The sequence below is a fragment of the Tenrec ecaudatus genome, chromosome 6, assembly GCF_050624435.1.
Source record: "Tenrec ecaudatus isolate mTenEca1 chromosome 6, mTenEca1.hap1, whole genome shotgun sequence".
In the NCBI taxonomy this organism is placed as follows: domain Eukaryota; kingdom Metazoa; phylum Chordata; class Mammalia; order Afrosoricida; family Tenrecidae; genus Tenrec; species Tenrec ecaudatus.
The window spans coordinates 143,092,657-143,115,806 of record NC_134535.1 but is presented as its reverse complement, the minus strand read 5'-3'; the positions used below and the strand labels follow the sequence as shown (position 1 = coordinate 143,115,806).

The 23,150-nt window shown below is 40.7% G+C and overlaps 1 protein-coding gene across 7 annotated transcripts in view; it reads left to right on the top strand.

Moving 5' to 3' along the window:
* The window catches only part of LOC142450417 (uncharacterized), a 55,293-nt gene extending 41,761 nt beyond the window's left edge, over positions 1-13,532 (top strand). For all 7 annotated transcript variants that reach the window (XM_075552315.1, XM_075552314.1, XM_075552313.1 and 4 more), the window contains one exon: positions 557-13,532. In XM_075552315.1, coding sequence (XP_075408430.1) covers positions 557-2,495 — 1,939 coding nt within the window. In that variant the 3' untranslated portion in view covers positions 2,496-13,532. The remainder of the gene's footprint in view (positions 1-556) is intronic.
* Positions 13,533-23,150: the final 9,618 nt, after the last annotated feature.

The following is a 23,150-nucleotide window of genomic DNA, read 5'->3' as shown; positions in this document are numbered from 1 at the left end:
CAAGGACAGTGTCTGTAACATAACAACACTCTATAATAAATATGACACTAGCTATTCTTGTGAAAATGATATTTCTATTCTGTAATAGGCCATTCTGAGTAGAATGAATCAATTGCTGTTTATCTTTCAATCTATATGTTTATGTGTAATACATAAGATTGTTATATCCTGTATAGATTACTTTGGATAAGCCAATTGGGGTGCAGGAAATTCCCTCTCAGTTTATTCAAATTATCAACATATACCTTAATAGTAGACTACAAATATTTTGTTGCATATCTGTGTGCGTGTGTTTCTATCAGTAATATTATATGTTAACCTGACTGCCACTATATACTTTTAATCCATGTGAATTATAAATATTTGAATTATATTTATCTTATATCCAGTTGTGTAATTGCTATATATTTTATTAACCTAGTGACAACTAAAGTTTTATCAGACTCAGATTTAAAAATTTATGTTTACTAGACAATTGAGGAACGAAACTGTGTATTTACCAAGGTAATGATGAAATGGTAGTAAAAAATTCTTTTTAACTGCATATTTTTAACAGAAAATATTTGGCATCCAGTGGAATATATAAGGAAAATACTATTGATCAGATCTCCAGTCAAATTTCAATTCTTTTTGCATTCAAAAGACCGGGATATTTATATCCCATGCAGTGTCTTCAGTATGGCAAATCATCCAAAGATTGTTCTTCACTAGAGCACAATAAGCGATTTCACACTTCACTCAATGCTGACCAATTTAGGACATGTGGAAAAACACATATGGACACTCCAGTAGAATTTCTAATAAGAAACAAACGCTATGAATTTAAAGACTGTGGTAAAATCTTTGGAGATCCTTCAACAGTCGCAGATGATATGGGAATGTCCAAGGGAGCTAAGTCTTACCAATGTAAGCACCGTGGGAAGACATTTACTCAATATACATGCCTCTTTCAACATATGAGAATGCACAGCAGAGAGAAGCCATCTGAATATATGGAATGTAGCAAAACTATTAGACCGTCACATCTCACTAGACACATGACTGTTCAGAGTGGAGAGAAGCCTTATGAATGTAAAGAATGTAAGAAAACATTTACTCTGTATCCTAACCTCATCCGACATAAGAGAATTCACAGTGGAGAGAGGCCTTATGAATGTAAGGAGTGTAAGAAAACTTTTATTCATTCTGCGCGCCTGAAACTGCATATGAGAATTCACAGTGGAGAGAGGCCTTATGAATGTAAGGAATGTAAGAAAACTTTTACTCAGTCTGCTAACCTGAAACGACATATGAGAATTCACAGTGGTGAGAGACCTTATGAATGTAAGGAATGTGGAAAAACCTTTACTCATTCCTCAAACTTCAATCGACATATGAGAATTCATGGCAGAGAGAAGCCATCTGAATGTATGGAATGTAGCAAAACTATTATTAGACCTTCACATCTCACTAGACACATGACTGCTCAGAGTGGAGAGAGGCCTTATGAATGTAATGAATGTAAGAAAACATTTACTCTGTATACTAACCTCAGCCGGCATAAGAGAATACACAGTGGAAAGAGGCCTTATGAATGTAATGAATGTAAGAAAACATTTATTCAGTATCCTAACCTCATCCGACATAAGAGAATTCACAGTGGAAAGAGGCCTTATGAATGTAATGAATGTAAGAAAACATTTATTCGGTATCCTAACCTCATCCGACATAAGGGAATTCACAGTGGAAAGAGGCCTTATGAATGTAAGGAATGTGGAAAAACCTTTACTCAATCCTCAAACTTCAATCAGCGTATGAGAATTCATGGCAGAGAGCAGCCTTCTGAATGTATGGAATGTAGCAAAACTATTATTAGACCGTCACATCTCACTAGACACATGACTGCTCAGAGTGGAGAGAAGCCTTATGAATGTAAAGAATGTAAGAAAACATTTACTCTGTATACTAACCTCAGCCGGCATAAGAGAATACACAGTGGAAAGAGGCCTTATGAATGTAAGGAATGCAAGAAAACTTTTATTCATTCTGCGCGCCTGAAACTACATATGAGAATTCACAGTGGAGAGAGGCCTTATGAATGTAAGGAATGCAAGAAAACTTTTACTCAGTCTGCTAACCTGAAACGACATATGAGAATTCACAGTGGTGAGAGACCTTATAAATGTAAGGAATGTGGAAAAACCTTTACTCAGTCCTCAAACTTCAATCAACATAGGAGAATTCATGTCAGAGAGCAGCCTTCTGAATGTATGGAATGTAGCAAAACTATTATTAGACCTTCACATCTCACTAGACACATGACTGCTCAGAGTGGAGAGAGGCCTTATGAATGTAATGAATGTAAGAAAATATTTACTCTGTATACTAACCTCAGCCGGCATAAGAGAATTCACAGTGGAGAGAGGCCTTATGAATGTAATGAATGTAAGAAAACATTTACTCAGTCTGCTAGCCTGAAACGACATATGAGAATTCACAGTGGAGAGGTCCTCTGAATGGAAGAAATGTGTGAAAACCTTTACTCATTCCTCAAATACCAATCAGCATATGAGAATTCACAGTGGAGAGAGGCCTTATGAATGTAAGGAATGTGAGAGAACTTTTACCCTATCCTCACACCTTCATCAACTTATGAGAATTCACAGTAGAGAGAAAACTTTAACAAATTTGGAAAGTAATTAAGTCACTCCTCACACATCACTAAACATATAAGAATTCACAGTGGAGTAAAGACTTACAAATATAAGGAATTTGGTGACAGGTAGTCTAAATCATCAAATTTCATTGTTCAAATAACACTCGCCATGCAGAAAGACCTAAGGAATTCTGAAAAATCTACATCACTATTAGTAGTGTCCTTTAAATTCCACTTGAATTTTTCTTCTGATATATATACCACATACATTTTATAAATGGTTTTCTTTCTAATATAAAAATGTTATCCTACTATCTCATCAATATATAGGTATTTTGAAAGTTTTTATCCACCATTTATCCATCATTTTATTGGGGGCTTATACAATTCTTATCACAATCCATACATATATCCATTGTGTCAAGCACATTTGTATCTTTGTTGCCATCATCATTCTCAAAACATTTGCCTTCTATTTGAGCCCTTCATATTGGCTCCTCATTTTCCCCTCCCTCCCCACTCCCCCTTCCCTCATGAATCCTTCATAATTCATTATTTATTATTTGTCATATGTTACACTGACGTCTCCCCTCGCTCACTTCTCTGTTGTCTACCCTCCAGGCATCACCACTCTCACCACTGGTCCTGAAGGGGTCATCTGTCCTGGATTCCCTGTGTTTCCAGTTGCTATTTGTACCAATGTACATCCTCTGGTCTAGCCAGATTTGTAAGGTAGAATTGGGATCATGATGGTGGGAAGGAAGCATTTCAGAATGAGAGGAAAGTTGTATGTTTCATCGTTGCTACCCTGCACCCTGACTGGCTCAACTCCTCCCCACAGCCCTTCAGTAAGTGGGTGTTCAGTTGCCTACTTATGGGCTTTGAGTTTCCACTCAGCCTTCACCGTCCTTTACAATGATAGGATTTTTTGTTCTTTGATGCCTGATCCCTTCGACACCTCATGTTCACACAGACTGGTGTGCTTCTTCCAGGTGGCCTTTGCTTCTGAGCTAGACGCCTGCTTGTTTAGCTTCAACTCTTTAAGACCTCAGATGCTCTATCTTTTGATAGTTAGGCACCATCAGCTTTCTTTACCACATTTGCTTATGCACACATTTGTTTTCAGTGATCGTGTCGGGAAGGTGTGCATCACAAAACGCCAGTATGACAAAGTGTTTTTTCATTTAGTAAGTATTTGAGTGATGTCCAATGTCCATCTGCTGCCTTAACCTATAAATATATCTACGTAGATCTATTTCCCCACCATCTTATATAAATATACTTACATATGTACATGCTTGTATTTAGACCTCTATAAATAACCTTTGTCACCTAGTTCTTTCCTCTATTTCCTTTACTTTCCTCTAGTCCTGATATCATGCTCAGCCTTCATTTACGTTACAGTAATTTCTCTCGGGTATTTTGCCCTTGCTGAATCCCTACCAGTCACTCACACCCTCTTGCCACTAATTTTGTATCACGTCTTGCTCCCTTATCCCTCGGGTGGTCAACACCACCTCCTTTCCCCCACCACCCCTCTCCCATGTTCCCCTGGGACCATAGGTCCCATTGTTTTCTTGTCCAAACTGATCATCCAGCCTATCTTATCTAGATAGATCTGCAGTTTTAATATTATGTACAAAAACACAAGGCATTGCAAGGCAAAGTGACAAGAGAACAAAACGATGGCAAAAATAAAACCCAATGACCAAGAAAAATAAATTAATAAAAAAGGAAATCATGTAAATAGATCAGGGTCTGTTTTTTGCCCTTAGGTGTATCTTCCAGTTGATTCTAATGGGGTGCCACACTCTGACCCCAAAGTCTATTGTTTGTATTCCCTTGGGAACTCCCTGCTCTGCTACCCCCGTTGCTCTGCCGCATGCCCTTAGTGTTTTGACTTGTGGTGGGGTCAGACCAGGCCTTTCCCGACACGGAGTCACCAGTGTAGGAACCCATAGGGCCATCCGTTGCAGGGGTCGCCTTGTCTGATACTGGGATCAGCCATCTGGTCCACTCTGTTTGGAGCGGGGATATCATCCTCCAAGCCTGGTTGGCCAAGATGTGCTCCACTCTCTCTTCCCCATTCATTTGCTCCCGTGTGCTCTGATCAGAAATGTCCCTCTCCCCGAGCTGCAGCTTCAGTCCTTGCTTCTGAAGTAATTTCTTCTGTGGAGAGGGGAAGTTGTTCACGTACCTGGGATTGGCGCTGAGTCCTCAGGCCCCTCCACTGGCTCCGCTCTCCAGGCCGGCACACGGCATTCGAATCCCGGAACACCAGATTTGTCTGATCCCTCTTTCCCTGTGGAGACACAAACAATACCATCCCCTTCAGAGAGTCAGTGCCCAAGTCCTCCGCAACACATCTTTATCTTTTTTATTCCTTTTCTTTCCCCCCCCCCACCTTTTTAGTTGGCTACTATATATACCCCTGGATTTGGTGTGGCCCCTGCCATATTACATGTACCTCACCCCTGGCGTGTTTATATACAGAAGCCTTTTCCCTGGGCCCCTTTTTTATTACTTTCTCTTTTTTTCATTAAACTTACCTGAGTTGACTCATGTACTTTTATCCTTTGGTGCTTGGCTTACTGTACTTAGCATAATTTCCTCCAGTTCTTCTCATGCAACGATATGCTTCATGCATTCATCACTGCTTTTTAGCAATGCATAGTACCCCGTTGTATGTATGTGCCACAGTTTTTTAACCCATTCTTCTATTGATGGAAATTTGGATCATCTTGCAATTGTGAACCATGCTGAGATTAAAGGAGCACTGGTGTCTGGCTGTGTTTTGTTTCTTGCCTCTTCTGGGTATGTGCCCATTAGGGGGATTGCTGGGTCATATGGTAGCTCAATTTCCATCTGTTTTAGAAATCACCATATCTATTTCCATAGTGGTTGTACCTACCTCCAGGCCCACCAGCAGTGGATGAGAGTTCCTATCTCACCACTGTCCCTCCAACACTTGCTGCTTTATGATTTTTTGAATTGGGCTATCTTTGAGGGTGATAGGTAATATCTCATAGTTGTTTTAATTTGCACCTCTCTTATGGATATTGATTGGGAACACTTTCTCGTACGTTTATTGGCCATTCAGGTTTCAGACTCTGAATCTTCTGTTCAGGTCCGTTCCTCACCTCCTCAGTGGGCAGTTAGTTTTTCTCTTATTGTAAGCTTGCAAAATATTGTAGATTTTAGTAATAAGGCCTTTGTCTGATGTGTCATTGCAAAAGGTGTTTTCCCAGTTGGTGGGCACTTGTATTACTCTTTTGATAAATTATTTTGATGTACACAGGTGACTTATCTTTAGTATATCCCACTTTTCTATTTGTGTTTCCTTAGTATATGTGCCCTTCCCTATTTCTGATAGCCTATATATTCCCTGTGCCAAGGTTCTCAGGTTTCTCCCAATTCCATCATTAATGGCCCTAATTGTTTGGGGTTTTATCTCAAGGTCTGTGATCCACCTTGAGTTTATTCTTGTGCGTGGAGTGAGGTAAGGGTCTTGGTTCATTTTTCTGCAGGTAGATAACCATTTTTCCAGCACCATTTATTGAAGAGAGCATCTGCTTCCCATTTGATAATTTTGGGGCCCTTATCAAAGATCAGTAGCCTTATTCTGATGTTTTTATTTCTGGGTCTTAAGGTCTTTTCCATTGGACTGAATATCTGTCATTATACCAATACCACACTGTTTTGACTACTGTGGCCATATAATACATGCTAAAGTTAGGTAGAGCAAACCCTCCCAATTTGTCCTTTTTCTTGAGGAGTTCTCTGCTAATTCTGGCTTTCTTCTTCTTCCATATGAAGGTGCTAATTGGTTTTTCCATTCTTTGAAGGAAGATAGTGGTATTTGTATCAGGATAGCATTGAACTTATATAGTCCCATGGGCAGAACTGACATCTTTACTATATTGAGTCTTCAAATCCACTAGTGTGGGTTTCTTCCATTTGTAGATGTCAGTCTTGGTTCCTTGCAGTAGTTTTTTAAAAAAAATAATTTTCCTCATATAAATCTTTATTTTCATCAGGTAAATCCCTAGATATCTCAATTTGTGCTTGCCTATTGTAAAGGGTACTACCTTTTTAATAGTCTCTTCTGTGATCTTGTCTGATGTGTAGAGCAGACAAATAGATTTCTGTTTGTTGACCTTGTAACCTGCCACTGTAGCATATTCTTCTGTTGTTTCTAACACTCCACTTGTGGAGTTTAGGGGATTTTCGATGTATAGAATCATATCGTTTGCGAATATTGATAATTTCACCTCTTCCTTCCCCAGATGATTACCTTTCATGTCTTTGTCTTGTTAGCTAGGACCTGCGGGATGATGTTTAATAACAGTGGGGACAGGGAGCATCTGAGTCTGGTCTCCTTTTTTTAGTGAATTTGTTTTCTACCACGTTGCCTGTTGGTTTGTATAATATTGAGGAATTTTCCTTCTATTTCTACGTTCTTGAGTGCCTTAAACAGGAATGGATGTGTCGGATACTTTTTCTGCATCTATCGATATTATGGTTGTTGTTTTTTTTCCAATTTTATTGTCAATGTGGCGAATAATGCTGGTGGTCTTTCATTTGTTTTCCCTTGTTTTGTTCACTATCCTGTTAATTTCCAGCTTATGGCACAGTGATTGCAGACATGTCTGTATAATCTCTATGTGCTTGAATATACTCAAGTTCGTCTTGTGTTCCAGCATGTGGTCTGTTTTCGAATATGTGCCATGTGAACTTGGAAAGAATGAATTTTTTGCATTTAGGTGGAAAGCTCAGAAAATATCAAGTCGTCATCCAGTTATGTTGATTAGATCTGTAGCCTCTTTGTTAAGCTTCTTTTCCTGTGATTTGTCTTTTTCAGAGTGTTGTATGAAAATCACCAAATATAATTGTTGAGACTAATTTCATTTTTCTTTTGGAGTGTTTGATTTACAAATTTCGTGGGTTTGTCTTTGGACGCGTATATATTTATTATGCTCACTGGCTTGTGGTCCACTTTTCCCTTGAGCATTATATAGTGCCCCTCCTTGTTTCTTGTTATGGCATTTTTTTCCTTGAGATCAATTTTGTCAGATCTTAAGGTCGCTATCCCTGATTTTTTTTTGCATTGCCATTTGCTTGATATATTTTTCTCCAGCTTTTAATTCTCAATGTCTTTTTCTGAAAGCTTGAGATGTGTTTACTGTAGGCGGCAGATCAATGGTTTATGTTATCTGAGCCAGTCTGGTAGCCTGTGCCTTTCCATGCCTGATTCCAGGCCATTGATATTCAGTGTTATTACATTCATCTGTGGACTCTGTAATATTATCTTGTACTTTTTGTGTTGGGTATTTTTCTACCCACCTATCTTATCCACTTGTGTTGTGTGTGGTTTATTTTTGCCTTCTTTCCATTATTGAGCTAATCTATCTTTGTTGCCTATGGGTGGAGTTCTATGTGATGGTCTCTTATTTGCACTCAGTGAGTATTGATCTTCTTCCCATACTAGATTGGCAAGGATCTTTTGTAGTATTTGGGTTTCTTTTTTTGTATTCTTTGAGGTTTTCCTTGTCTGGGAAGACTCTTACTTCTCCACCTATCTTAATAGATAATTTGGCTGGGTAATGTGTTCTTGGGTTTGCGTTGTTTTCCTTTGATTTTTAGAATGTTATTCCATTCCCTCCTCTTCACCCTTTCCACTCATGGGTCTGAACTTACTCTTATTGGGGTACCTTTATACACGACTATTTGCTTTTCCTTAGCTGCTTTTATGATCTCTTTTTCCTCATAGTTGGGTAACATGACTATTATGTTTTTTGGTGACTTCTTGGGTTCAGTCTGGCTAGTGTTCTTTCAGCTTCCTGAATGGTTGCCTGATTTTTATTTATTAATCTGGGGAAGTTTTGCTTTAAGAATTCCCTCGCTGTTTTAGCTGTTGACTTCTTTGTTCTCTCTTGTTCCAGTAGTCCAATTATTATAATATTGTTTCTATTCATAGCATCAGACATGGCTCTCAAGTTTTCTTCAGCTTCTCTGATTGTCTTATTTGACAGCTTTTCCCTCTTGCTGAGGTCTCCTTGGTTATCCTCTAGGTCACTGGTGTGACTCTGCCTCCTCAAGTCTGTTGGCAAAGTCTGTCAATTGGCCACTGGATTTTGTTATTTCATCTGTTAAATCTTGTATTTCTCTTTGGTGCATTGCCTTTATTTCCTCTTTTGTTTAATCTTTTTTTGTGTATTGCTTCCTTCATATCCTGTACAATTCCAACCAGCATTCTGAAAATTTCTTCCTCTGGCAGGTCAATATATATTTCTTCTGTGCACGTCATTAGGGCCTGACTTCTCGTATTGTCTTCTGTTTCTCCTACTTTTTTGTTGAGGCTGTTAGGACTGGTTGTTATTTACGTGTTCTTTTAGGGGAGCCTGGACCCATCTTGTAGAGTAGAAGAGCAGTGGAATCTCTCTTGGGGGTAACTAGTATGAGTACTTATGCGAACTACCAGCTGGTAGCTGTACTGAGGGGTTAAGCTACCACTGTATATTCCTGTGGTTTCACTCGTATCCTAGCTGACCAGTATTCTATCCTTTGGAATGTGAGTTGCATAGTCCTCTCATGTGATGCTGGCCGGGTTGTTGTGGGCCCACGAGAGGCTTGTTTCACTTGCTGATCTTTAAGGCCTCACAGTGCTAGGAGTAACTCACCACGTGTGGCATGTGGTGTTTCCCTCTGCAATTGGAGTGCCGAATAGGGTGTGTGGGTGTACCCTCTTGGTGTAGAGCACATATCTGGCAGGGTTAATTACCGTAGTCAGAGAGATCGCCTTGGAGGTAGATGTTCCTGCAGCAGCATGGAGCCCTACCAATGATGGGCAAGAGTTTCCCCCAGTCACTTGTAGAGCCTCGGGATTTAGGCTGGAGTTTCTCCCACTGTTTGAATGGGAGAACCCCATACTACTTGGTGTATGGAAGAGAACTGGCATGATTTCCCCTGATGTGTGTAAAGTCAACAAATGTGGGCAGGGGATCCCCCAGTTGGGCCTTCAGAGTTGCCCTAGGCAGATGGGAGTAGGCTGGAGGCCGCTAGTGTCTTGTGAAATGAAAGAGGAAGAGGAAAAGAAAAAGAAAGAAGAAAAAAAACACTGGAGCCACAATGCCAAGCAAACTCTCTCTCTCTCTCTCTCTCTCTCTCACACACACACACACACACACACGCATAGACTAAACAAAAGTGAACACAGTAAAAAGAGAAAAAAAAGGAAAACGGAATCTGCTGAAACTGGCAGGAAAGAGAATAGATAGAAGAGGAGAAAGGAAGAAAAAGTGAAAGTGAAGGAGAGAAAATTTTAAAGCCAGGTAAACAGGTAGCTGAACCCTGTCCAGGGCTGTGTGTATCAGTGTTTCATGTGCTGTGTGCTGCACTGTCTGAAGGGGCAGGCTGTAGCTCTCCCCACTGGGTGGGAAAAGTTGCCCTAGGCAGAGCGTAAGGGTCTGGAAACCAGCAGTGGCATGTGGAAAGAAAGAGAGGGAAAGGAGAGATTTATAAGAGAGAAGAAAGAAGGGGATAACACAACTGTGCTCAGTAAGATTGACTGTGATGATAAAGAGGGAAGAAAGAAGGACAAAATAAAGAATAAAGAGATAGCTGATCCCTGATTGCCTGAATGTGGTCCCAGAAGGGCTTAAACCCTGCCCTGCATTGGCAGGTTGGTGTGCTCTTTTAATGCAGGGACCCAGTTGTGCTTGTCAGAATTTCCCTAATTTATGAGATCACCTTAGAGGTCATGGTGGCTTGTAGATGGCTGTTACAGCTGCCTTGTGTGGTGTGCAGCACTTCCACCGAGGGCAGGCTGGAGTTCTCCCTGCTTTTGGATTGATTTGCCCTCGGCGGAGGGGAGTGACTTGGAAGCCAGTAGTGTTGTATCATAGGAAAGAGAGAGAAGAGGAAAGAGGGAAAAAGAAGAAAGAAAAAAACCTGAGGTCTTTGAGACTGACTGTGGTTCGAAAGGTAGAAGGGCGAGCAAATAAAGAAGAAATAGAGTGGTAAATAAGGAGACAACTAAGACTTGATCATCTGTCCGTGGGGTTCGAGGAGTTCCATCTCTTTCTCAACATACCAAAGTGGTGTGCCCGCTTGATATAAGGTTTCACAGATACAGGGTGGAATTACTCTAGAAGACAAGATCACACCGGCGGCCAGGCGTCAGTTCCTACGGCGGTTCGAGGAGTTCCATCTCTTTCTCAATGTACCAAAGTGGTGTGCCCGCTTGATGTAAGGTTTCACAGATGCAGGGTGGAATTACTCTAGAAGACAAGATCACACCAGCGGCCAGGTGTCAGTTCCACAGCGGTTCTGAGCGCTGGAGGTCACTGGTATACCTGCTTTGTGCTGTACGTAGCACTACAGCAGGGCGTTTGTCCACCCCCCCCCCCCCCCACTGTAGCCCTGTGTAGGGCCGGGCCCCAAGACAGGCAGGACCTTTGTAGCTGTGTGTAGAATCACTGAGAGGGAAGCTGGGCTTATTGCCATATTGACTACTGGTACCCTATTAGATCATTGGATTTTTAAATATTTTTATTCCCCCTACCCCACGTCAGCTAGAATCGAATTAATTAAGTTGTCTCCCTGGCTCTGGGCTCTAGCTCTGTATGTACTATGTTAGAAGCTTATACTTGCTTCAGTGGGTCTTTGTTATGCAAAAATACTCCAGACTCAGTAGTTAAGTTCTAGCATTCCTTATGCTGATTTACGTTTATGATTTCTTTGACAGGATGTTTTTGGTTGTTTATGGAATTGGTTCTGACTCAAACTGACCCACAGGACTGAATCATAATTAGCCTATATCAAAATGGAGGAAATACTGCCCAATCTATGGTCATCCTCACAATTGTTATGTTGGAGCTGGTTGCTCTAGTTACCATTGTCAATCTAGCTCAATGAATATCTTCCTGTTTTCTGTGAACCTGCGGTTCTCCAAGGACTGACATTTTAGTCTAGTAGAGGTGAATGCTGGTATTTGAGAGTTTTATTTCGTTCAAATAATAAAATATTAAAACAATATAATTTCTTATCAGAAACCAGTTTTTTTCCTCTAAGAAAAGCTTTTCATTTGAATTTAATGAAGTACACTTTGTCTCTGAATGCAAGTCATAATTGTATTTTAATTAGATTAATGCTCACCTACTGAGGATAAATGCATCCATTGATGCAAGTTATTTGTCATATGGACATGTTTGGTGCTCTGTTTCTACTTTCTACTTCTTCTCTTATGGAATCAGAAAATGCAGTGAAATCTTAAGTACAAACAGAAATAGTCATTGGTTCAAACCCACCAACTGTTTCTTTGAATGAAAAAATTGCAGGAGAAAGCTATGCCTAGAGAAAGATGGCACAGTCAGGTTCCATAAAGGTTACAGCCTTAAAGATAATGCTATGGTGCTGTTCTACTGTATTCTATAGGGGTGTTTGTTATGTTATATGATTTCCTTGCTTGTCTTAGTAAAATGAGTTTTGTATATTTTTAAATTATGGGATGTAACTTGATCTGCCGGGTTCTGTGTTAGTTATGAACCTATGTGTCATTGGTCTCCACCCCACACAGTCCTCCACAAGCTACACTTATGCTTTTATAAAGAGAATGGGATATATTTATATCTATACACACATATTTAAAACTACTCTCAAGTTTGTAAATCTTAGAAACTAGACTCAAATTGGAAAATAACAGATTTCTCGACTTCTTACTTACTTGGTTTGACCCAAAGATTTCTTTCTGTTGTTTGGCTGGTATAGCGGGGGTGGGATGGAGGCAGGGGGTTATGAGAACTAGAACTAGATGGGACTGTATATGATGGCTAATGTTGAGTTTCCAATCTGCTGGTCGTTATTTCTAATTACTGTGTCCTTAAGATGCAGTCATCCACAATGATAACACAATATTTGAGAGACCACTTTCAGGTTTGTCCTTAACACATAGAGTTACACAAACATCTTTCATAGCTAATTTTTCTTTTTGTACTTCTACTGATTTTCCTCAGGGGCAATTTTGGTTTTAGTGGGTATGGCTATTGTATTTTGTGTTTCTCTGAAAGCATTTTATAAATTGTTTGTTTTGAATTGCTTGATTTTTCTTTGAGAATAAGTCATCCAGTTTTAGGTTGACTGCTGAAGTCATTCTATGTAAATCTCAATTTTCCCATTAAGGTCAGTGAAGTCCTCACTTTTTCTGTCCTATGTTGGAGCCCTGGGGGAGTAGTGGTGAACACTGGCCTGCCAATCAGCAGTTCGAAGGACCAGCTGCACTGTGGAGAAAGTCAAGGCTTTCAACTCTGGGCAAGAGTTACAGCTGAGAAAACCACAGACATCTCTACCCTGTCCTATAGGGTCGCTGAGTCAAAAGCAAATTGACTTTTGAGTTCTTTAGTTAGTTGTCTTGTTTCATATTTTACATTGTGTTATTTTTGATATTAGCATCTTTATGCGGATTTTATTTACTGGATTCTTTACTGGCATTTCTCTAAACATTCACTTATGTTGAATGTTTCTGAATTATTTTCTTTAGACCTACTTTTTAAAAATTCCTTTAGGCACTCCTTGCAGTGGAGTTGGAAATTGCCCAGGATTGAAACTGAAATTAAGTATCGACCGATAGAGATACCGTGCTGAGTAAACTTCCAGAGCAGCATCCTGAGTCAGGAGCAGTCTGGGAAAACCCTGCTCCATGTGGACAAATCCTGTCCTCTGTGTGGGGAAACAATAGCTGTCTGTGATGGTAGAATCCTCTTGGTGAGTCAACATACCTAAAGAGAGTTCATTTACTCTCAAGGAGAAATCAGTATACTACAAGAAATTTTTCAGAGAGATAAACTTACAGAGCCAAAAGACACACACACACACACACACACACACACACACACACACACACAAAACAAACACCAAAAGCACAGCATTCCAAGGTACATGGACCATCCATGTGAATGGGGTTTTCTGACTTTATTTTGTAGCCATTAAGTCCCAGGGTTATCAAAGCCAGAACTTAAGTCATAAAGTCATGACTTTATGGCCTACCATGGAAGAATTTAAAGATTTCAACAAATTTGTTATTTATATGGAATCTCAAGGTGCCCACTGTATGTATAGGCCTGGCTAAGATAATCCCACCGAAGGAGTGGACAGCCAGACAGAACTATGGCGGTGTGGATGGCATCCTCATAGCCAGTCTTGTGCAGCAGGTAGCTACAGGGTGGGCAGGTTTCTTTTTGCAATATAGAAAGAAATCCATGACCATGAAGGAGTATCGCCACTTGGCTTACAGTGACATATCGCACTCCCACACAACTGGATGTTGAGGATTTGGAGCAAAAATATTGTAAGAGCCACCTGTGCGATCCTCCCATTTGTGGGGCTAGGGTATGCCACTCCTTATTTGGTGAAAAGACTGAGCTTCGGCACCTTAGACACCTGAGAATGATCCAGGATCTACTGGAGCAGGAGTGTGGAGTTGTTGACCCACTCCCTGTATTTTGTCCTGTGGAAGACCTCCTTCCCTTGGCACATGGAGGACATACAACATCAACTACCTGCACTCCTGGGAGCTCAAAAACATGGTATGCGGTGCCCCCTGAGCATGTGGCCTGCTTGGAGAGACTGGACAGGGATCTTTTCCCTGGCACGTTCAGTGACTGCGCAAACTTGAGCGGCACAAGGTGGCCTTCAGCTCACCCAGGGTCCTCAGGGAGAAAGGCATTCGCTTTGGTTGGCTCACCCAGGAAGCAGACGAGTTCATGGTCACGTTCCCATGCTGGCTTCCATTACGGCTTCTGTGCGGAATCCATTAATTTTGCAGCCCTGTGCTGGATTAATTATGGTAAAGCTGCTTCTCAGTGCAGCTGCAGGGAAGCCAGGGTCGCATTTCCCATGGGTGCCACATGTGCATTCTGCAACCTGGGCACTATGCACTGTGGAAACAGGGCAGGGCCTGCACCTTTGTGGACCTCGTGAAGCCCACGCACTCACCAGCCCGGAGTGGATGGCCTGGAAGAAAGCCCGGGCGTGAGCAATGGCCAAGGGGCATCTGGTGGTCCTTTAAGACTCACAGGACCAGGCGACACTCTCAGACTCTGGCTGCAGACAGTGGGTTTGAGGGCTGTGCCCTGGTGTGTCCTGGTCCCTCACACCCCTCCTGGGCAGGTAGCTCTGTTTTGCAGTCTCATGTCCCCGCCATAATGGGTAGCAGTCCTGCAGGATCCAGCATGTCCCCACTTTCCACCTTAGCCCCATCTGCCTAGTATCTCGAGCCCTCACCGAAGGGGAGTCCCACTTTTTGCCCTCAGGATGCAGATGCCCACCATCAGTCCATGAAGTCCAGGGCCAAGAGACACACAGCATGCACACTTCTTCCCCTGCCCACGCAGCCCCTGTCAGCAGATGGACCGTCAACAGATGGCCCTCTAATGCCGGGAAGTAACTTTTAATCATTGAACTACAATTACTCCTGAGGTCACCTTTCAAACCTAAATTGCCTAACAATAAACAATACTCCATGATTACTGGCCTTATTTGCATTGAACATCCACCCTCTGAAGCATGCCCATGTCAGTGCTGTTCCCCCAGGACTTATCCCAGAAACTCTATGCCTCCACTGAGTGTGCTTTCAGGGCTGAAAAAGGGGTTTCGGGTTCTCTGTTGGTAGCCATCAGTACACTGCAGCACTGCTTGTGGATACATACCTGTCCTCGGAGTAGCACTCCCTGGGCAAGCATTTAAGAACACTGCCACTGAGGACACTGCAAGGCAGGCTACCAGGATTCTGAGGGGGTGAATGGATGAGTGGTGTGTGATATTCAGAATGGCAGTCAAAGGGGAACCCCTTCTCCTTTGTGCCCAACATTGTTTACCATTCTAGTGTACCCGTGTCAAGAAAACAAGAAACTTTTGCTATCATTGTTACTATTGCAGTTTTTGTTGTATATTTTCTTACCAACTTGTTCCTTATTACGATTCTCAGAAAAAAAGTTCTTCAATCTCATGATACAATGAGAATTTCTCACTGGAAATATCCTTTTAAACCAACAGTTCTCAACCTGTGGGTCCTGACTCCTCTGGGGAGCCAACAACCCTTTCATAGGGGTCGCCTAAGACCATCAGAAAACACATTTCTGACCATTAGAAAACACATTTCGGATGGTCTTAGGAACCAAGAGGTTGGCTTTTTACACATACTGTTGCAAAATGTAGCAATGTAGTTTACTGTTATATTGATACTTGCCTATGCTACACCATGGTTCAAGACAAATTTTGTTTATTTGTAATTTGAAATAAATATTTCACAATATATAATTATAGATGGTTTTTGTGATTAATCACTGTGCTTTAATTATGTTCAGTTTGTAACAACGAAAATATATCCAGCATATCAGATGTTTACATTATGATTCATAACAGTAGCAAAATTACAGTTATGAATTAGCAAGGAAAATAATTTTATGGTTTGGGGTCACCACAACATGAACTGTATTAGGAAGGTTGAAAATTACTGTTTTAAATCATTAGGTTCATGGTTGGCTCTTTGGACTCAGTCCATGCCCCACTGAGAGCTTCCACTAATGCATTTTCAGTGGCTATTTCCATGATGATGACAAACAAGTCATGTCCCAGCCCTTCAAGGTAGCAAGGTGTTAAAATCCCTGTGTGGGATGAAAATCAAAGAAGACTATCAAATGGATGTATGATACCGAATGAAACATAAAGATGGATTCAGATTCATCAAAGATGATGATATTTTTGTAGGTAGATTCAACAAAAAAAGAGAACCAACCACTGAAAACCTAAAATTTAATGGTGTGCTCCTTTTCACTTAATTGGCAATTTTTATTCATTCAATGAGGGTTCACTTCTGTCCCGACCTCATTTTGAGCCCCTCCTATGTTACTTGTTGTCTACAAAGTGATGGTATACAATTTTTGAATGAACCCTTCAAGCAACATCCAAGACTGCCTGCCTTCACAAAGGCTAGTAAAAGTATAATTTGAATGTGTCCTGCCAGCATAGGTGTACACAAACGGATCAGTTAAGGGAGTTTTATTGGTCACATTGATTCTATAGTGATTTAAAAATTCATTTTATACACACACAGTTTAAGGCACAGTCTTATATTGTTTAAACCAGCAGTTTTCAACCTGTGGGTCGTGACCTCTTTGGGGGTCAAAGGACCCTTACACAGGGGTTGCCTGAGTCATAACAGTAGCAAAATTATAGTTATGAAGTAACAACAAAAATAATTTTATGGTTGGGAGGGGTCACCACCACATGAGGAACTGTATTAAAGGGTCATGGCATTAGGAAGGTCGAGAACCACTGGTTAACACCATGCTGTGTGGAACTATGGATACTTAAAAGAAATTCTCATGTATAAAAGATGACATGGTGTGTGGGTCTTAGGTTAAGACGAAGAACAACACAGCAACTAAAAAAGTAAAAACACAACCCAAAAACTCTGTTTCTGATCCTAATTATCAGTTGCATGATCACTGTATGGGCATTATTTGCATGGGATTTTGTTTAGAAAAGAGACTTCTTAAAGTCCAGTTTCTCTATTTTTATTCCTGAAGTCCTAACTAACATAGGTCTCAGCCATAAATTTCCTTCAATCTCAAGAGTTTTGTTGGGATTGTCTCTTGGAAATAAAGCAACCCCTACTGAATTCATAGCTTAACCAATACACCAAAACCCTGTTCATCATAACCTCCACCTGAACTTCTTTTTTACATAAATCATTTTATTGTGGGCTCTTACTGCTCTTTTAACAATCCATATAGCAATTGGATCAAGCACATTTGTGCATATGATGCCACCAACATTTTCAAAACATTTTCTTGCTACTTGAGCCGTCTTTTTTCCTTCCCTCCCTTCCCTACCCTCTCACTTTTGTAACACCTTGATGAATTAGAAATCATTCTTTTCCTATCTTACACCAACCGCTGTCTCCCTTCACCCACGTTTCTGTTGCTCATTCCTCTGGGGGACTAGGTGTAGTATGTGTCGAACATTTCAATCGGTTTCCCCCTTCCTCCTTCTCCTGCCTCCACCTTCCCCCTACCTTCCTGATCTCGCTACTCCCATTTCTCTTCCTGTGGGGATTATGTGACTATTTGTTGTGAGTTATAATCTGCACCACTGTACATATTCCAGTCTAACCAGAACTGAAAAGCAGGACTGGGGTTATGATGGTGGGTGAGGAAGCCTCAAAAAACAAAACCCAAAAAAAACCTCCCAAGAATATTGTGTGTTTCATTAGTGCTATACTGCGCCCTGGCTGACTCATCCCTTCCTTGAGACCTTTCTGTGAGGGGATGACCTGTTAGTGTACAGATGGGTTTGGGGTCTCTGCTCCACCCCACCCCCCTCATTATCAACAATATGTTTTCTTTTGTGTGTGCGTGGGGGGGGGGGAGCGTATCTTCTGGTGCCTGTTAACCTGAGTCAGTCGACACCTCAGGATTGCACAGGCTGGTGTGCTTATTCAATGTGAGTTTGTTGCTCCTCTGCTAGATAGCCATTTGTTTAACTTCAAGCCTTTAAGACCCCAGATGCTATATCTTTTGATAGCCGAACACCATCAGCTTTCTTCACCACATTTGCTTATGCACCTATTTTCTCTTCAGCAATCGTGTTTGGAGGGTGAGCATCACAGAATGCCAGGTTGTTAGAACAAGGTGTTCTTGCGCTGTGGGAGGAATTTAGCAGAGACCCAAAGTACTTCCACTTCCTCAATGTATTATCATAAAAACATGTACATAGGCCAATATCTCTTTTTTATGAATTAATATATTTAGAGAAGTGCACACCTATGTTTATACCTCTATCCATAGCTTTGCTTCCTAGAGCTCTCCTCTGTTCCCTTTTAACTTCCTATTGCCCCACCATCATGCTTGCCCATCTTTGGCCTCTTTGTAATTCCTCTCAGCTAGATTGCTGTTTCTCCAACACTACCGGGATCTCTAATTTCTCCTCCTTGTTGCTTTTAATTCCTTAGTTGTTGCCCTGTCTATGGCATTGTTTGCTCACTGCTCCCTTTCCCCACCTCCTCCTCTCTACAAGTCCCTCCGGAATCATTGGTCCTGTTGTTTCTCCTCAGACCTGCTGCCCATGCCTATCTTATATAGGGAGGCAAAACAACGATAACAGAGACAAAGCAAAAAGAAAACAAAGATTGAATAAAAAGAAAAATATTTTTTTTAATGTTTAAAGAAAAGAAAAAACTAGCCAAAAAAAAAAAAAAAATCCCAGAAAGGCATACATCATTCCAGGTCTGTCCAAGTACTTTTATAACAATCTCCTTATTGCTCCTGGGGGGGGGGGGTCTGGAAACTTCCCCTCCCAGCCTGAAGTTTATTTTGGGTTCTCCCCAGGGGTATTGTGGCTTTAGTTTGCTCCTGTTGCTATGTCATGTTAGCTTCTTGGTTCACCCCACTGTGGGGTTGGTCAGACCAGACTCCATCACCACCGTGTATTCCCAGTATTGTCCTCTGTTTTGGTATGCTCCAGTGAGGCTGTGAGGGGACTTCATGCATTGAGCTGTTGTTGGCCCTACAGTCCTCTGTGTGCCTTAGCAGCTCTGTGCAGGGACATCATCCTCAGGGTTTGTTGTGCCAGTATGAGGTCTAGTCCCTCTTCTCTTTTTCCTTCTTGGTTTGCTTCTGTGTGGGTCTGGCATGCCAGCCCCTCTCCCCAACCAGTAAGTTTCGTGTTGTCCTCTGTAGCTCATACTTCTGAAGGGTGTGGGTGGGGGGTGTCAGTTTGGTCCTTTACACTTCTCTGTTCATGAGTTGCTTCAAGTGTTTACGTTCCACCTGAATTTCTGACATAGCCCTCCAGACACCATAGTACTCAGCAGTCCCACAAAATGGGCAATGTAATTTTCTGCCACACTCTTAAGGGAATAGCTGTAAGCCTCTGAAATCAGTAAAGGCATGTCTGGAAAGAAAAGAAACTCTGGATGAATAAAACACGGTTAAAAAGTTAAAACAAAGTAGGAGGTCTTTAACATCCAGACATTTAAACATATAGCCATGGTAAATAAAACAGCCTGGTACTGCTACAACAAGGGATATGAAGACCAATGGATTAGAATCGAAAACCCAGAAATACAAGAAATTATGTATAGACATTTAATTTTGATAAAGGTCTTAGAGTAAGTGGGACAAAGATAGCCTTTCCAACAAATGATGTGGGATCTGCACCTGCAAAAATATGGAAGAGGACCCATACTTCACCCCATGCACAAAAATGAACTCACCATAGAACAAGGACCTAAGTACAAACCCCGGAACCATAAAGACCAACAATTAAAAAATAGGGACAAAGTAAAGGGCCCTGATCCAAGGCATAAACACAATTATGGACACATGGGAAAATATCCACAGTATAGAAGAAACAAAGAACTGAGACCTAAAAATACATTTCTGCACATCAAAAGACTTTATCAAAGGAATGAACAAAGAACAGATTGAGAAAGAAAACATTGAGTAATAATACATCAAATTAATGGTTAGTCCCCTTAAACTGTAAAAAACCAAAACAAAAATATCTAAACAATAAAAGTACAAATAACCCAATTAAAAATGGGCCAAGACATGAATAGACAATTCATCAGAGATGACATCCAGGTATCCAACAACCATCTGAAGAAATGTTAATTAACCATGAGAGAAATAAAAATCAAAACAACTGGATTAAATTTTGACAGCCACACTTTTATCAAAATTCAGTAGAACAGAAAATAAATGGTAGAGAGGGAGTCAAGAATTTGGAGTGCTCAGACACTGCTTGTGGGAATGTAGAATTTTACAATCAGTATGAAGATCAGCATGAAACTTCCTTAAAAGAAAAGACAGTATAATAATCAAGCAGTCTCAATTTTTATATATGCCCTATAAAAATAGAGACTACAACATAAACAGACATATGCACACTAATGTTTATTGCAGCATTTTTCAAAATATCAAAGAAAACAAAAGAAATCTATTATAAAAATAGATAAACTAACCCTGGTACATACATACAATGGGATATTATTCATCAGTAACAAAAAATGGCAACTGTCTTACATACTACGAGGCATGGAGAAAAAGGAGAACATTATGCTTAGCAAATTTAGTCAATCTTACAAACAAATATTTAATAACTCTCATAGTGAAAAGCAAAGATAAAGAAACTTAGATTATATGCTAAAAGAAGATTTTAATGACTATGTGCAGGCAAGGGATGGGATGGAAACAGGGATAGGTTATTGAGGAAGAACGGGTATAGAAAAGGACGAGAACCACTTATATGGAGTGTATAAAATGATATTGCTGTTGATTTCATTTCTTGAGATGGACTGCGTAAATATATACACTATACATCTTTTTAAAAATCCTTCAAGATTTCTTCCACAAATCTAAATACTGGTCTCAGTGGCTAACAACAACAGAACAGCAGGAAAAGTAAAACTGAAGTGGATTGGTCTCTTTAGTTATAGAGAAGAGTTCACTTCAAGCAAAAGTGACACAGGAAATCAGCAAAGGCTCTTTTTATGAGCATTTAACCTATTACGAATGCCTTGCCTTTTTGAGTCTGTTATGTGGGCAACGGAGAGCAGCATGGTGAAATGCTGAGTCAAACAGATGTGTAAAGAGACAGACCAAGACGCAGGACAAGATACGAGAGGGAAGAGATGGTTTTTGTTGTTTTTAATTGCAATATGCTTCCTTTCCAGAGTTGTTAAGGAGCACGTTTCCGTGGCAGAAAAATTCATTCCATCTCAGGATCCAATAGGAATTTGTACTCTGGTAAAAGTATGTTAAATCATGAATTCTGTGATTGCCTAATGGTCCCCTGACCACTTCTCATTATGGACCCAACTTGTGCTTTTCCACTGGCTGTTTCGATAGCAATGGTAAACAAGCCTGGTCGCAACCCTAGAATGAGAGCACATTATGTGAGTAGCATTTGGGAAGGTAAAGCCTTGTGGTACATACATAGAGCATAGAAGACAGACCAATGCATACATAGTACTGAATGTGATTAGATGAATTTAGATTCATAAAAGACAGCCGCCTGTGTGAAATAGATCTGGAACCTCTTTAGCTAATTTAATGAAGTGTCCTTTCTCTCTGAATTGCTAATTTCTAATGACATTGATGAGTTCAATTGTCACTAAAACAGGCCCATTTTGGGCTCATTCTGTGTGTCCCATTCTAGTTTCCATGATGATGATGATGATATACAAGTGTTGGGTCAGATCTTCAGGCATCATTATGGACAGCCTGGCTTTGCAAGGTTAGTGAAGTTTTTAAAAGGATATTGTCCTACCACATAGTTGTAGATCATGGTATCAATTTAGGTTTTTTTTTTGATGAATAGATCTTTTTAAGATACTCTATCATCAAGCATCTGCCAATAGAGACAATGGTAACAGCTTCACAAGAGCTCACGCATACACACAGAAGTGAAAGAAGCAGAATCAGAGTCAGCACAGGATAAGGCTACATAAGGCCTAGATATTAGGGAGACCAGATAATTGATCCAATTTGGTTACAAAGGTTACATTGTCTCATAGAAAGCATCTCCTGCAGCTCAAGACATCAAACTACTTATGTAAAACTGAAAACTCACATAATAAAATGTGACCCTTCCTCAATCATGTTGGCATTGGGATAGAATCTTATTCTGTTGCACCTAGCATGTCACAGCTGTGCTCAGGGACACATGGAATTATGGGGAATTTTTTTTGGGGGGGGGAAGGACTATATTTAGGGACCAGAATAGATGGATCAAAACAGACATAGAAAAAAGTCAAAATAATTAAAAATGACACTGTTGATTTAAGTTCAGGAACAACAACAACAACAACAACAAAACCAGAGCCAAGCATTTGATCCTGATAAGTAACTCGTATTTCTATCCTGTTTATGCTCACTTTATTAGCGGTCTGCTTAGAATGGCTACTCCCCCTCCCCCCCACCGGGAATAAATGGATTTATCGGTTAAATAATGTGAGATTCTCCAGCAACAATATCTGCCTTATTTGAAAAGGGTGAGAGCTGTTCATATGTTTTAAAGCATCATAAAATCCCAGCCTTAAGGAATACAGGATATGAAACAATCTTGGTCCCTAAACAACACATCCATCCTAGAAGTTGTAGAGTCACTTTCCAATGTAGAAAGTCATTTTGCAGAGCTCTTCCAACTGTCCATCTTGGTGGTTGAGAACAGGCAAGGGATTTGTCTTAGGACAGGCATAGGTGGGCAGGAAAATAGTTTTTACCTGCAGAGGTCAATCCTGTCCATTTAGAAGAGCCAGAAGAGGCAATGGTTTCAGTCTCCAAAATCACCCTCCAGGAGTTTGAGTCACTGCTGCCCTCTCCATAGTAAGTCCCTTGTGAGCTGGTAAGCTCTTGGTTCTCTAGGACAGCCATGATCTCAGCAGCCAGGTCCATGCAGAGAGCTGGAGGACGGTGAGGAAGGAGTGTCTCTTAGAATGGTTCTGAATCTGACC